The sequence below is a fragment of the Vicia villosa genome, linkage group LG3, assembly GCF_029867415.1.
Source record: "Vicia villosa cultivar HV-30 ecotype Madison, WI linkage group LG3, Vvil1.0, whole genome shotgun sequence".
NCBI classification, from domain to species: domain Eukaryota; kingdom Viridiplantae; phylum Streptophyta; class Magnoliopsida; order Fabales; family Fabaceae; genus Vicia; species Vicia villosa.
This window is the reverse complement of record NC_081182.1, coordinates 25,404,070-25,420,856: the sequence shown is the minus strand read 5'-3', so window position 1 is coordinate 25,420,856 and position 16,787 is coordinate 25,404,070. Positions and strand designations below refer to the sequence as shown.

The 16,787-nt window shown below is 35.6% G+C and overlaps 2 protein-coding genes across 2 annotated transcripts; one reads left to right on the top strand and one right to left on the bottom strand.

The window, feature by feature from the left end:
- Positions 1-6,834: 6,834 nt before the first annotated feature.
- LOC131655201 (3beta-hydroxysteroid-dehydrogenase/decarboxylase-like) lies at positions 6,835-15,226 on the bottom strand. Its single transcript, XM_058925094.1, has 13 exons — positions 14,995-15,226; positions 14,821-14,910; positions 14,596-14,729; positions 14,265-14,435; positions 13,837-13,962; positions 13,432-13,511; positions 12,827-12,872; positions 9,000-9,152; positions 8,461-8,572; positions 7,747-7,921; positions 7,229-7,385; positions 7,074-7,140; positions 6,835-6,977 (listed from the first exon to the last, which is right to left on the bottom strand). Exons 1-13 carry the CDS (start codon positions 15,224-15,226, stop codon positions 6,835-6,837), a joined length of 1,686 nt encoding a protein of 561 aa, XP_058781077.1.
- LOC131655202 (protein NRT1/ PTR FAMILY 5.4-like) lies at positions 11,286-11,845 on the top strand. The gene is made up of 2 exons (XM_058925095.1): positions 11,286-11,381; positions 11,542-11,845. Exons 1-2 carry the CDS (start codon positions 11,294-11,296, stop codon positions 11,769-11,771), a joined length of 318 nt encoding a protein of 105 aa, XP_058781078.1. The 5' UTR covers positions 11,286-11,293; the 3' UTR covers positions 11,772-11,845.
- Positions 15,227-16,787: the final 1,561 nt, after the last annotated feature.

Here is a 16,787-nt window from a genome sequence, read left to right as displayed (position 1 = left end):
ATCATTAAAGACAACGAGAGCAACTAAGTGTTCATCTCCCTGGTGTTACGTATCAGAGCACGACCCGACTCGACATAAGCAACAGAAAGACCAACATCTTCCAAGCTACTCCAAAAGAACACTAATCCTCTCTACTTGCACGCTATCCACATAGAGACAACATTCAAAAAGAATGGGTGAGATATCATAACAATATAAACGAAATTATGATAATGAACAAATAAAGTATGACATACATAATTATAATATTCATACTTCGTGCATCAACATCAATACACATCACAGCTTCAACGGTCACACCTCGCAGTCATACAACTACATCTTATTCATCAACAACATCTAGAAATGCAATGATAACAACTCTATTGACTCTATGCATGTGGTACTATCAGGGCATAAGCCCTTATCATTACGCCAATACATGACATCTTACACCAATACAAGTCATCTTTCGCCAGTTCAAGTCATCTTAAGAACACAAGTCTTGGTCATGAATGCATGTGACAATTGACATGCAACAACATATAATATAATGACATTTCGTCTCACCAATATCACGTCAATACTGGCCATCATCATCATCTTCATCATACAACACATCGTGTCCAACAATTGCATCAATCATACAACATTGTTACCATTACATATTACACAAAATACGCACAAACAAGCATAAGTTATATCAAATAATTGTCTACTAGTTTCCAATATATTTTTAGAAGATAAAAAATAATTTTAGCTTTCTAACGGTCCAAACGGCGCGTCAAACGGACACACGAGTCAAAAGTTATGAATTTTTAAAGTTTTCCAAAAATTGTCATTTTCAGTGGTAACCGGTTACCCAGTTATGGTAACGGGTTACCCACTGAACCACTAGCCAATAACTCCAAAATAACACGTGGTAACGGGTTACCATAACTGGTAACCGGTTACCCATAGTTGTAGAGCCAAAAACATTCAAAATCCAACGTACACACAAAAACCCCAAATTCACACGAAGCAAGAACATACAATCATATAACTTAACTCTACCATAACCCATCATCATATAATCCCTTATAATGTTAGAACCTCACTCTTACCTTAGTATTTCTAGCAAAAGCTTTCTTCCCTCTATCAATGGTGTTCTTCCCTCTTCTTCCTTAAGCCCTAGATCTGCACTTCTTTTTTTTTCTCTCTCTTTTCATGTTCTGTTTTTAAAACTCCCCTCATTAATCCCTTATTATATATTATTATTATTATTATTATTATTATTATTATTATTATTATTATTACTATTCCATCTAATTAAAATAATAGTGATAATTTCTACCAATTACTTAATTAAATAATATCCACCTAATATTAAATAACTAAATAATTATTAACTTATATAAGTCTATTATTTTTACTCTCTGCATCATCAACTTCTACACTTTTGCTTACAAACCCCACTACCTTAGTTCTACTCTTAAGATGACTACCCCACACAAGGTAGTCTAATACACCAAAACACCAACAATTATTCATAAACACCTATAATCACTTAATATTCACACTAAATTAATTAAATAACTAATTAAATAATTAATCTAGATTTTTGGGGTGTTACAACTCTCCCCCACTTAGAACATTTTTGTCCCCGAAAATTCTCTTGATACTAACAACTCCGAATACGAATCTCGCATCCTACTCTTTGACCCTCAAGTCATGCTTGGCAACACTTTGATTACCACTCGTCCAGACATGACAATAACACAACACGATTCAACCATATACACATGCTAATCACTCAACATCTTCGCGACATAATAATTAACAAACATAGCAACCGCTCAATAACATTTCAAAGTAGCAACAACGACAATAGCACACATAGATTCGTCATCGGCTAGTCAGGTGTGTTCTCCACCATATAATTATCATCAACATAGCACATTTATATTTGGGTTATAGAGCAGGTATAATGTGTAGGTGAGATGATCATCCAAGGTGGTAATATATTCAATTTTTCGCTTGACATTTTTGCAGATGCATCTCCGAAAATATCATTGAAGGGTTAAATAAACCATTTCAATGAAAAATGCTTAGTAAATTGGTTCGGGAGTGTTTTAAAAAACGCATCTCCGGATACACCCCAAAAAAGTACGAAGATGTATCTCCGAAAATATCACCAAACGGTTAAATAAACTTTCTCAATGAAAAATGCTTAGTAAGTTGGTTCGAGAGTGTTTTCAGATATGCATCTCTGAATACACTAAAAAAATACGGAGGTACACCTTCAAACTAATTTTTAACAAAAATAAAGTGACTGTTTGATTTACGAAGAATCAGGTGATTTAAGGTGTGTCTGAAGATATGTCTGCGAAAACTCCTAAGACAATTTTAGATTTTCAAAAATGTCAGCCAAACCTGAGGGTGGAAAAAATTCCCTTAAAATTATAGATTATTGTGTTTCGTTAACGAGCTTAGAAAAGTTTAATTAAATATCAACACTTTTTCTGTCCTAAGAAATATATTGAGAATTTCTCACCCCACCCTTTTGATCTCTCACGCACCATTGATTTGACAAGACTGCCCCTCTGCTTCCGTAAATGTACCTTTGGAAGCATCCTTTTTTGTTTAACGTTGTTTTATTCCGTAGATGTACACACGGAAACTTCCGTAGATGCATCTACAGAAGCATTTGATGTTATATTCGCGTCAGACTCTTCCTCTCCCCCATTCTTTACTTTCTCATTCTCCAAAACCTCACTTTCTCTCAAACTCAAAAAACAAACTGCAAGACAAGTTCATTTCTTCCTCTCGAGTTCGTCCGGGACGTAAAGGTCAACTACCAATACATTACAACAAGTTCCAAACTACATTTAATCGGTAAGTTTTCGATGTTTTGAGTTATTTTAGAGTTTTATAAAAATAGAGATTGAATTCGATTTTTAGGTGTAGTAATGATTGAGTAGTGTTAGAAATAAGGTTTAGCTATAATGTAGGTTATGTTTAAAGTTTAAAATGGACGATCAATCCATTTTTGCGTTTTGAAGGTTTTAGAACCTTCCGTATATGCATCCACGGAAGAGTGAAACATTGGGTCATTCCGTAGATGCACCTACGAAAAAAGCCCATTTTTTTCAAATGTAAGACACTTTCGTAGATGCATATACGGAAAGTTACGTACTATTTTTTATTTCTTTTTCTTGTTATAAGTACCTACTAACTTACTCGATTTTATTAAATGACAACGGATACATTATGACGGACCATCCTGACAGGGTTATACATGGGAGAACTGCACAACATGCATCACTGCGGTGTGAACGAATGCGTGTAGTATCACATGTGACAGATGGAGCTACCGTTATAGGACAGGTACCTGATACACCCGTTGTACCTACTACATCCGTTCCAGCCGGGTCATCCCCATTTGTTCCAGTTGATGGGATTTCTTTGTCCGTTCTAGTTGAGAAGGGTACTCCATATACTACTGCATCACGGAGGCCTCGCGATGATGTGGAGGTTTCCTCACAGATGTTCGCCGCCTACGGACGTCGACGAGGTAGTTCTTCTACATTTGTGCCTATGCCTGCACTAGTGACGGATGCTGCAGGATCTTCGGTGCCATCTGTTGAGCTACGTGAGGATGATTTGGTACCGTAACCTGTGTGGTACCCGGGGGTCCTATAGATGTGTCTCTACTGATAGGGTATGTAGATCATTCGGCTAGGCATATCTGGGAGAGGGAGGTGAATTTTATTTGTTTTATTCAGTTTATGACTTTGCTTGAAGATAACAATGTTTTCTTTTGGAAAATTTAAGGAGAGGGATCCCTAGAGGTTCTACAACCACGCCCGAAGGATTGCTGCTCTCACGCATCCCGACGAGCCGTGGTTTCGGGATGTACTCGTAGCTTCTGGTCTGAGGGACCTTTGCACGGTCACCTACCAGACGATTCATAACGGGATGCTGATGTCATTTGTAGAGAGGTGGAATCCAGAGACCTCGTCCTTTCATCTTCCTCACGGCGAGATCACCATTACTCTGAACGATATTGAATGCTTCTTGCATCTACCTATCAGGGCTATCCTCCTTAGTCACGGTAGGTTGGCGAAGGAGAAAGTGATGAAGATGCTGATATAGGAGCTGAGAGTTGATCCTGATGATACGCTTAAGGAGGTGGATAGGACCCGCAGGGCGCACGTGAGGTTTCACACCTTGTAGAGGATATATGATACGAAGCTTACAGCGGCACATCAAGATACTAGTGACGAGGTAGAGGTTGATATACATAGAGAGCGGGTGTTGAGATGTTACTTGCTATGTTTGATAGACACTCAGCTCTTTGTGGACACGAGATCGACCTACACTAACAGTTTTTACCTGACGTACTTATGGGACATTGCACGTGTTCGTGAGTTAAATTGGGGAGCGGCTACACTGGCCTACACCTACCACCGACTAGGAGAGGGATGCATGTGGAAGGCGAGGACTGTGGTTGGAAGATGTACCATCTTAGTGGTAACAAACTTTTATCCTTTTACATTTTCTCAAAGTTTATTATATATTTGTGATAATATGTTTGATCACCATGTTTTTTCAGGGTTGGATACTACAACACTTCCCTGATATTATTGGCTGAGGAGAGGTGTCAGATTACACTGAGGATATGCCGCGTGCCAGAGCCTACGCCCCTCAGAGGGAACTAGGTGTCAGATCCTTACAGGCGTTGTCTTGACCGCATGGTTGTTGAGGACATCCACTACGACTGTTATGTTGATCACGTGAAACGGTTACGTTTGATGAGATCGTACAATATTCTGGATGGTTGGCTGCCAATTCGACCATCATTGTCCGTTATCTTTCGGAACACGTCATGCGTCAGTTCGGCTACCAGCAGACCATACCTCGCCACCCTTCTGACTCCACTCTTAGTGCCATGACCCGTCGGCAACTAGATGAGATCTTTATAGACCGGGAGCACCACTTGGTTCCTACCGAGGCTCGGGAGACCACATCAGAGAGGGATTGGAGTTGCGTCGACAAGTACATCACCTAGTACTATAGAGTGTTGCACCCATACATGTTTTTCACTACACTTGGACCACCGTCCAGACTAGCCCACAAGGAGATTTTGCGGGCTTATCAGGCTCATATGGACCACAATTAGGATGGCCTGTGTCTTACGGAGGGTATCCTTAGGGTGGCAGATGGGGCATTTTTTACTGTAGAAACTGCTCCGGGACATGTGGGCACTCGATGGTAGAGGCATAGTAGCAAGCAGACGGCACGGTGGATCTGAAGACGAGGCCAGAGGCAGCAGAGAGGCGCAAAATGATATACGACACACAAAGTAGTGATGCCGACGAATTTATTTCACATTTGTATTTTGATTTCATTTTTGCACGAGAATTTGATATATGTATTCGACATTATTAATCGACGATTTATACTGTTTAATTTTGGTGTACTATTTACTTATTGCCTTTAAATCGCATTACTTTGATTAACTGTAATTGGGGTTTCCATTGTTGTTATAAAAATTGAATTTTGGAGTGAAGCCTATGTGATTTTAAAAAAATAGCATATTGTTCCGTAGGTGCATTGACGGAACACTCTATTTTGACATGTTCCGTAGATGCACCTACAAAAAGAAACAGTTTTTGAAAAATAAAATGCTTTCGGATGTAAATCTACTGATGCAAGGGGCATAATTGAATTTTCGCCAGATGGCTAAGAGATTCAAGGGATGTATTGAAAAATTCTCGCCATATCCTTAATATATTAAAACAAAATACAAGTTTCCCTCATAATCCTTAATAAGTTTCCCTCCTAATTTCTTATTGAATCTATAGTTGCATTTAATTATTCAAATCTTTTTATTTTTTTATACAACTCTTTTCAAATTACAAATTCCAAGAATTCCAATTTCACTAATTAATTGTAATTTTTATATTCACAACATATGAAATATAATTTTTTTTGTGAACATTTATAAACATATAATATATCTTCCTAATAAGTCATGTGCATCGCACAGGTAAAAGTCCTAGTTTACACAAGAATTCATAATATACAAGGTAAATCAGGAAAGTATGCCTATACAGAGCTTAAGTCACACTTCATTCGGAGACAATCAAAAGTTTAAATATCAACACTTTTCCTGTCTCAAAAATTAGATATTTACACAGAAGAATTCAACCACAAACATGGTAAATAATGAAAGCATGTTTATACAAAACTCGAGTCCCACAACATATGAAGAAAATCAAAAGTCCACTTTAACCATATGCCTTGCTTTTCAAAAGCTCGATATCCATCCCTTCAAACAGCAATAAATATTAATTAAATAAAAAGCAAGAAATGAGTAATGTTTAGAGGAAAAATAGAAATGCTATGAACAAACAAAATCCAAAAGGTATGCTTGTATTCGTACAGAATGAGTTGGGTTAGTCCACAAATGAACCATTAAAACTTAACATAACCAGGAATGTTAGAAACAAAGCTGGTTAAAGCTTTTCACTTATTTCATCAATAGATTAACCGAGCTAGGTCAAGCCAGCTCATTCAAAATAAGAAATGTCATGCATTTCTTATTCATAAATAACTATCTAAATGATACTAAGAAATCTGAAAGTAAATTGTGATTTATGGGCGAGGTTATATGACAGGTTTTGATGCAACCTACTCAAAGGTTGCTACAAAATTTCAAATTACATTACAATAGTTGTACAATGATACAGAGAACTCGGACGTGGAGTAAATGAAGATGCATCAGCCCACTCTCATCTAAGAAAAATCTAGGGCTATAAGCTATCAATCAGTTTTACCAACCAGAAAAGAAAGAAGGAAAAAAACTATCAATCAATCTTTCTTTGAATTAAGAAACTTCTTGGTGATATCATATTTCAACTTGCACCCAAAAGTATGTGTTTTTATAACTATGCTGTCAATGTCTTCCTCCTTCTTTTCATAAACGTAGAAAGCTATAAACGCTAAGGTAAGTCCTGAAACCAAGACAAGAAACAAACTAGTATCATTCTCATCCAAGCATTGTGAATTCAAATAAAACAAACAGCATGAGACAGAAAAGGGGAGAGTACCTATAGTATACAAGTTATGAAGTGAAAATGCTCCTAGGAAGCTAAGAATGAGCATAGAGAAAACAACCTATTGATTACAAGGGAGAGATGTGTCACTGTATATATGTAAGATTGACTACGTATAAAATTTTGATGCAAGAGATTTTTGTGTATACCTTGAAGAACAACACCGAATTATTCCCTTCTGCGATAGACTTTAAAGCACTCACAGCAAAATTCCAAGATGAGGCTACTCTGAGAGCAATTCGATTTGACCTATCTTCTGATAAATGAAACCATGATGGGGGCATTTTCTCAATAGTGTACCCCAATCTGAACAAGCATAAAATGCAACTAAAGTTAGAATTTGTATTTTTTGAGAGAGACAGATTATTTCCTAAATAAGGAATTACTCTGCACAGTCAATTATATTTTTACACTATGTATACCATCTTAAATATTTGAAACTGCATCAAAAGGAAACTATGAAAAAATATAAACAAATTAAATAAAGCAACACACGTAAAATAACATATATACAACACTAAACATAGTACTTCCTCCTAAAATAGGAGACACTTGCCAACAATAGTTACTATATTAGTAGTACATCATTGGACAAGTTAAAGACATTATGACAACATAAAAGGTTAATTGACAATCTGGTAAACTCATTGGTAGACAGTTTACTTACATTTTTGCAGGAAAAATGCCATGAACGAATAAACCGATTGATGAGTAAATTAGAAGCTTTGCAAGAGCAGTAATGAAGGTATTCTCAGATGCAATGAAGTTGACATATATTGCTATCGAGACTAACAATGTGGTGAAAGTTTGCTTTTTATCCTTCCAAAGTAAAGTGTCTGCAACTGCAAATTGTAGATCAATTAAAACTACTAGATAAATAAATGAAAACTGTAATACAACTCTTAGCATTAGCTAGTTACACTGATGAGTTTGTATAGTAAGTAGAAGATGCCCGATAAAAAAGTTTAGGAATGATAATGGATTTCGTTAGAAATACCAGCTCCAGAATCTGAACTTTAAGAGTTCCAAATGCTTCAGTCTTCCTAGAGACTGTCCGTAAAAAATATACATGTTTTCTTACAATTTTAAAATTTAAAATGCAATGCTACATAACAAGATAAGATATATGGAATCCTAAACTTCAACTTCCTTATGTTATATCTGCAATTTTAATCTAATATTTATCTTGGAATATGTCTTTCACATGTCTGAAATCTGCAATTTTAACCTATTAATAGTTTCAAAGCCACTCGGCCTTCTAATAAAATAATCGAAGAGCAGTAGCTATGTGTCTACTTTACAACAGTAAAATCAAAACAAAAATGGCAATTCCAGATATCACAAACAAAGATGTTAGAAGAGTATCGTCGATTATTCATACCTCTTCCACTTCCAAGATATACAGAAGCTTTGGAGGGACCTTCTCTTTTAGACGTAACTTGATTTTCAGCCCTCAAATGTGGGTATGATTCAATTGTCATCCGCAAGCCTTCCTGCAAGATAAAGTATAATCCCTTAATTACATGTGAAGAACACCGTGCAAGAAGTAGGGTTGACATATATACTCTGTGCAATAGATGTAATATAAGAACCTTTGTAGTTTGTTCCCATAAACATCATACATTTTAGAATCATGTCCCATACTTGATTTCTGAACATATTTAGATGAGTCTTAACTCCAAATTATCAGTAGTTTTGTGTTATAGGAAATAGTGAGCATCTCATTATTTTTTTCAAAACAAGAACAACAATATAATCACATGGTTCGTGCATGAAATTAGCAACACCAGACTTTGATGAAATTTCTAAGCAACTTTTATGATTGTCACCATATGAGCTTCTCAAATTCTCAATACAGTTCAGAAGCAGAAATGTGGGGAGTTAAAACGGCACAAATACTTTTCTGAAACGTCACAGAACTTGTAGAGTTACAACGGGTACATAGCCAAGGCGATCCTTTGCTTTTGAGCTATTGTAAGATCTGGTGCAGGATAAGAGCCTTATTCTTGACGGGGTTAGCTGAGGCACCTTCATCCCATATGGGCCAAGAAGCCTATATATCAACTCCACCAACACTACGCCAAATGTTACATTCAGCAGCGCAGCTACGACAGCGCTTTGAGAGAAAGCGCTGCTATAGCTTTCACTAAAGACAAAAATATAAAACAAGGGGAATAAAGCGCTGGTATATGGGGACCTACGAAAGCGCTTTTAAAAAGCGCTGGTATAGGCTGGGCTACGAAAGCGCTTTGTAGAAGCGCTGGTATAGGATGGGATACAAAAGCGCTTCCAAAAGCGTTGTTATAGTCGTAGTTATTTTAAAATTAAATTAATTAAACTAATTAAAAAAAACACGTTTTGCCCCATTCTCTCTTCTTCTCCTCGCGTCTGAAGCCTTAATCCCCTTCATCCACAGTTCTCCGACCGTCTCTCTGCCACAGCCTTCATCTTCAATTGCAGCTACGGCCGTCACTTCATCACTACCTTCATCCACAGTTCTCCGACCGTCCCTCCGATCGGCCTCTCTCACTGAACATCAACAAAGCTTTCTCTCTCAGTCAAAAGAAAACAAGCTCTGTATCACAACAATAGAACTTTCGGGGCTTCTCTCTGCTCTTATCTTTCTAATCGCTACCTCTCTATCTCTCACCCCCAAAAGTTCAAGAAAAACTTCAACGATTTCATTCGATTTTTAGAAAGCCCCAATACGAACCCTAAAAGCTCCCACAATACGAACCCTAAAAGCTTCAAATGCGAATTAGACGGTACATATCAACGCAAATAACATGGGGGCTTGAGCAAGAGGTGTATTAGGGTATTAGAAAAATCAAAAGAGAAATGAGAAGACTTACAAACAGAGTAAGTCCGATGATCGCAGGTTCAGCGAAGGGGCGTGGTGAGTTTGATTTTTTCTTCCTCTATGTTTTGATTCCCTCTCCTTCTTTGATTTCCCATGTTTTTGTTGTAACACCTGTAGGCATGGACTCGTCAGTTTGCAGCTGTTGCTTCAGCGTGCAGTATTGAGTTGAAGTTGTGGATTGTTGCGTTGTTTCTGTCGAATGCGTATTATGGTGCGTTGCTGAAGCGTTTCCCTTCTTGTTGCTGTTGTGATTTTTATTGCAGATTCGGTTTATGGAAATTGATGCTGGGAGGGACTGATTTTGGTAAGGTTTTGTGTTGGATTTTTCAGGTTGTGTGTATGTATTTTGCTATGTTTGAGCAAGGTTTTATGATTTCTTCTCTTGGTGAATGGTAAGGCTGAAGAGGGAGTTTGGAGGGTTGAAGGTTTCTGCACTTTGGTTTGTATTTACTTTACTTTTCAATTTCAACTACAACTAGGCCATTTCAAATCTATTTCAGTACAAGGCCATTTCAAATCTATTTCAGTAAATTGGTTAGAGTATGGTTGAATTCTATTTTTGGTAGGGTTGTTAAGTTATTTACAGATTTGAAATTGGTTGGTTACAAGGTGGTAGTTATGGTTAGAAAACAGTTAGTTACACTTCTGAAAGTTAATTATGAATTGGTTAAGGGTTAGAAAAAGTCTGTTATGAATGGTTTGGAAAAGGTGGTTGCTGACTTCTGTTAGAGAGTGGTTATGTGAGCTTTGTTTGAAAATTCTGAACCGGTGTATTCCTTTTTGTGTAGGGCAAACATTGGTTAAATTGAGGCATGCTTGTAAGTTAATTTAAAACAGTTGTGAACTGTTTTGGTTATCACTTGATAGGGCAGCAGTAAGCTTGAGTTCAATTAGGGGCTGATTGTAGGATTGGACATGGTATTTTTGTGTATGGAATTATGCAGGGTTTGACTTCTTTCTTGTTCATACAGGGCTGTGCAAATATATAGTAAAGTGTTGTGGATGATTTCAACATGAAGGACGCAAAAGTTAGGACCAATCCCTTTTCGTTTTTTGAGATATTTGATGTGAGATCTTTGTGTAATGAGGGACTGTTTTTGCTAGATTTGTTGGAAATTTAGAATCAAAATATTATGTCTTATGGTTTGAATTGGCATGAATGGATGTAATGGTTTCTTTTTGTAGGTTCTAGTTAAAACATGGTCTGGAGCTTAACACAATTCATGTTTCTTGTTTGTAAGTTAGAAGAGAGTTTAACCGCATCCTCATTTAATGCCTATCCTAAAAATAACTATCTTATTTTGTCTATATATATATATATAATTTCCAATTCATTTACAATTAAACTCTCAACATGGCTGTAGAAGAAAACAAATGTGATGTGAAAGAACAATCTACCAAAACCAAAAAAGGAGGATGGCATGTTGCCATCTTCATCATAGGTGAGTAACCCTAAATAATCTCTTTCATTTTTTTAAGTTTTCTAGTTCTATTTTTATTTTATTTTATAAAAAATTTGCATAAATTTTTGAACTTGGAGAACAGTTCTTTCTAATCATTTTTGATGGTCTAATTGAGGATTATACAATTTCTATTTTGTAGTTATGGAAGCTGCAGAACAATTTGCAAATATTGGATTGGGTACAAATTTGATTTTATATCTCACCCAAGCACTTAATGAGCCAGTAACTGAAGCTGCTAAAAATAGGAACACTTGGCTCGGTTATCTGACCTATTTGGTTCATTTTAAATCTTTCCACCAGGAGAAGAGAATAAAGGTACAAATCGATGAGCATTTTCTACTCAGTGTGGAGAACTTTATTTCTCTGTAATAAAAATATGCTCAATTAGTCTTGTAATACATAAATATTCTATCTTGTTTGAGTTTCATGGATAATTTTTATATATTGTTAGGAGAAAAGTTGTATATATTGTTAGGAGAAAAGTTTTTATCTTGTTAGGAGACTAGATCTTTATCAGTTAACTTTGGGAATACATTTATTTTCTTTCAAGTTTATGTATATAGTAATATTTGAAAATTTTCCTTCGAGTTTATTTATATAATATTGAAAATTTCCCCTTGTTTATGCAGGGAGGCTGAAGGATCTTATACTCCGACTAAGCTTCGTAGGAATGCATCAGCCTATGCAAATATTAGCAGCCTTGATTTACTTGTTTTGTTACCATCTGCCGAGGTGTTAACTCGGCGGTAAGAGTTTGACATTATAAGTGTAGTCTCGAGACAAAGTTCAAATCCGCTCGGGGTAGATTGTAAAATTGTCATTAGTGCCATTTGAATTAATAGTAATTTCTCCCTTCCCCGTTTTTTTAAATTTTAAAATGATGATTTCTAATGTGGCATCACAATTTGATAGTTTATAGAATAAGTTTAACGCATATGTTAGATTTCTAATGTTTTTGAATGAGATTTAATACAAAAGCGCTGCCAAAGATTAATAAAAAAGCAAAAAAAAAAAAGCAACATACTAAAGCGCTTTTGTAAAAGCGCTCTTATAGGGTGGGCTTTAAGAGCGCTTTTCCTGGAAAAGCGCTCTTAAAGCCCACCCTATAAGAGCGCTTTTCCAAAAGCGCTTTAGTATGTTGCGTTTTTTTATTTTTTTACTCTCACAGGGGGGCCTATCACAACGCTTTTCTGGAAAAAGCGCACTTAAAGGGGGGCCTACCAGAGCGCTTTTTCCAGAAAAGCGCTCTTAAAGGGGGGCCTATAAGAGCGCTTTTCTGGAAAAAGCGCTCTTATAGGGGGGCCTACCAGAGCGCTTTCAGAAGCGCTTTTGTTAGCTACGCCAGCGCCAGCTTTCACAGCGCTTTTAAGCGCTTTTAAAGGCTATAAAAAGCGCTTTCGTAGGTCTTTTATGGCGTAGTGCAAATGTGCAATTGGCATGACAACAAATGCAGGGATCTTTATTCTTGGCCTGCAAGTTACATATCTCAGATAACAAAGGAAAGACACGGACCAAACAGCACCATAAATCAATAATTAAATTTGTATTTGTTTATTTGGAAGAAAAACCACAAATGCATTCCTTATTCCTCAAAAAAATAATGTAAATGAGTGACTGTTTATAATAGAAAACCAATATTCTCATGGGTATAAGAAATTACTATTAAGTGTGAGTTAGGCTAAAAAACACAATCAAGTGCTTACCTTAATTAAGGATGCATTTGGATAAATAAACAACTTAATTAAGAATGTATTGAATAAGTGCTTCTTATATAAGGATTTATGTATAAGTTATTTCTAAAATCAAAGTGTGAATATAGTTAAATTATTTTCATATAGCAGTTGTAAACTACAAGTCACCCTGGAGGGCTTATTGAAATAAGTTAAAAACAGCTTAAAAGATATCATATGCTATTTTTAGAAGTTCCCTCAAACACTTACACAGTTGTTAATGCCATAAGATAAATCCAAATTAGCTATCAATTGAAGAAAAAGAAAGATCTAAAGATTAACAATGAAAAAGAAATCACCTTTGATATCCAAGACCTTCCAAAATCAGAGACATGAACTCCCAAAACTTTATAGGTTCCATATTTGTGATGAAGTATGCCTACATAACAAATACTTATCAGCATGACAACACGCTAAAGTAATTGCTAGGTTTACTAAACTTAATATGCAAAGCTGATCATCGGGGAAAAAAGGTTTAGCTAGCAAGTATTTGCCAACAAGTATGTTTTTCATGTTTCCTCATTTGTCCAAATAAAAAGATTATACTTTTCGACATATTAGCATCATTTAATAAAGAGGGTGCACAACTGAAGAATAAACAATGATTCGTCGAAGAGCTTCGTTGTTCAAAACTTATTTTATATGTCTTTTAACTTTCACTTAAACACACAACTAGAACATTACTAAAAAAAGTAATATGGTACCTGTCCTGCAGCTTTTTCGGAAACGCTTCCCTCTGAAGCTAAAGCTCGATCAGCACATATATGGCCGTGCGCCACATTTTCAACATATGTGAAATCATATACATTATTGCCATCACCAATAATGAACTGGTAAGATTATAATATAAATCATCAATGAAAGGTTTAAGAAAGTTTCTGATAATAAGTTGTTACACAAACACATTGGTCCCCCAACAAGTTTTTCCATATCCCTCTTCTTAATATCATCAAGAAAAAACAACAATTTTGTTATCAATCTAGTCCAATTTTGTTCTTGTGGTTAAATTTATATTCAATAAAACATATCTAGAATATCCTAATAAAAATGAAATTTCTATGACTGTTTGGTTAGTTATTTAAGCAATAAAAGACATCAAACATTTACCAAAAGAACGAACAACAACATTCACCTTGGATTTCCCCGCCCTGGCAGCATCAACCAATGACGGTACCAAGAGTTTATCACCAGGTCCAAAAATACTGCTAGGGCGTATGCAGCAAGTTAGTAGTCCACCAGTCCCGTTAGCCTTAATAACCAACGCCTCACCCTCCGCTTTAGTTGCCGAGTAATGATCGTTATGCTGGTAACAACAATAGAATTCAAATCAAGATTCAAGACCATAACAAACATTTCAAATCTACTTCCATCCCAATTGCTAGATTCATATCCATCTATCTCAAGTTCCAATCCAAGTAAAAAAAAAAACAAGAGTTGAAATCAATAGTAGGTAGAGTATATACCTTAGGTGGATAAGGTAATGATTCGTTTCCATTATGAACTGCGTTAACACCATCAAAGACAACACTAGGAGAACTAGTATAAATGAGTCTCTTCACTTTTAATTCCACACACGCTTCAATAACATTCTTTGTTCCTTCAACAAGAACCGTTAACCACCAAAGTTAGATCGAAAACAATAATCGATAACAGCAAACAATAGAAAATCCATGTATTACAATTTTTACCTTCAACACTAACTGAATAATGTAACTGATAATTGTTAATAGAAGAATTCGAAGCAGCCATATGAAACACAAATTCAACTCCTTCAAACGCTGCATAGATTTAAAAAAACAAATTAACAATGCTAATTATCAATTAATCAATGTAAATTATGTAGAAGATTGTTTTGAAGATACCTTTCAAGAGTTGAGCCTTGTTGCGAAGATCGACGGAGACGTATTGAGCACGACCGGAGTGTAGAGCTTGACCGAGAAGACCTAACTGTTCGGAGGGTTCGAGTTCAATGGTGGGTCCCAAATCGGTGATGTGGACGCAGTAGGTGTTTAATCGGATTAGCATTTCGACTAAATGTCGTGCGGCGAAGCCGCGGCCTCCGGTGACCACACACCACGCCTCATCCGCCGCCATCAGATTGGAATATTGTTTGTCAGTGATGGATCGGGAAGTCACAGAGAGGAGAGAGTAGAAAGAGAGAGTGAAACAAAAACAGATCGATTGAGAATTTTACTGTGTGGCAGCGCTCGTGGAGTCATTGTAGTGTTCGTGGCGGTTAAGTGAGAAGGAAGGAAAAAATCATTAATTTTTTAATTAAAATTAACTTTACAAAAATAAATTTACAGAATCAACCATATATAAATATTCTACTTCTTTTTTTTTTTACAAGAAAATATTCTACTTCTTAAATAAACTATTAATATAACCAATAAACTATCAGTTTAAAATAGTGAACTGTCAGTGTAAAACAATTTTACACATACAATTAATCAAAATGCTTTAATTTACCATCATAGATTGACAGTGTAAAAATACTTTACACTGTCAGTGCATTTTTTTCCCATAAACTATTAACAAATTCGTGCATACTTTTTAAATAAATAGTGAAAAAACGAATTACTATCAACTCACAATTTAAGGCAGTAAACAAGATAATATCCACTCATAAATGACAATAGAGAGAACAATAATTAATAATAAGTTTCTACTGTTTATAATATTCCGCCTAGAATGGATCTCAGCTTCTACTTTAATCAAGTCTTTCACTTGAAAAGGGTAACAAACTTCCCAAATTCCGATCATCGACCAGGAACAGGTCTTAGTTTCTGATCTAACCAAGTTTTCTACTTTGAAAGGGTAACTTACAAGCTCCTAAAAAGTAACCACTTGTTGGGGATTGAAATCAATAACTCTGTCGAGGATACTCAAAGGATATATGAGCAGGTTAGATTGCACAACATACTTCTCAAATAAAGAGACAACTACCCATTAGGGATGGTAGATTTACTGGATCGTAATAGCCATAAAATAGTGATGCTAGTCATAGTGTTCACTATATGTGTCAAGTTCATCATCAAACTTGAAAGTTATTGAATGACCGACTAATAGCTCTCATCTATGTCACCTATGCATTTCAAACAATCACGTAAAACAATAAACTACACCTCTCAGTTATAAGTTCATTAACTCATGTAAAAAATTACTTAAGTATACATAAAATATAGAAAGATAAAGAATAAATTAACGAAAGTAGACTTATTTGATTGACCGTGTGTTTTTTATAATTTGTACATGATATATATATATATATATATATATACCCACCAAAAAACCGCAACCTAAATTCAAAATTGATAAACTATACCCATCAAATGCTATTTGCTTATTTACTTAAGCTCTCGTCAAGATAATCATTTAAGTTAGTAACATTATAAATTATAAATGTGGATCATATGAGAAACACTACACTGTTAAATTTCACACTCATTTAACCAATTCTTACACTCCCATATTAATCTAACCTTGATAAAACTCACCCATCTCATATTCAATATATTTTTATTCGACTAACTTTCATTCAACTATAAAAGATTCAACTAAATCAATTTGTAATAATACAAAATATTGTAAAGACTAGTTATTAATTAATAAAAATAATTTTTTTATTGGGCCAATAACTGGAATGGGCTTATGG

Coding starts and splice junctions, on each gene's coding strand:
- LOC131655202 (XM_058925095.1), top strand. CDS start 11,294: ATGGCTGTAGAAGAAAACAAATGTGATGTGAAAGAACAATCTACCAAA. Junction 11,382..11,541: donor TGTTGCCATCTTCATCATAG/GTGAGTAACCCT, acceptor TCTATTTTGTAG/TTATGGAAGCTGCAGAACAA.
- LOC131655201 (XM_058925094.1), bottom strand. CDS start 15,226: ATGGCGGCGGATGAGGCGTGGTGTGTGGTCACCGGAGGCCGCGGCTTC. Junction 13,512..13,836: donor CCGAAAAAGCTGCAGGACAG/GTACCATATTAC, acceptor TTTGTTATGTAG/GCATACTTCATCACAAATAT. Junction 9,153..12,826: donor TTGTCATGCCAATTGCACAT/TTGCACTACGCC, acceptor TTTGGCGTAGTG/TTGGTGGAGTTGATATATAG.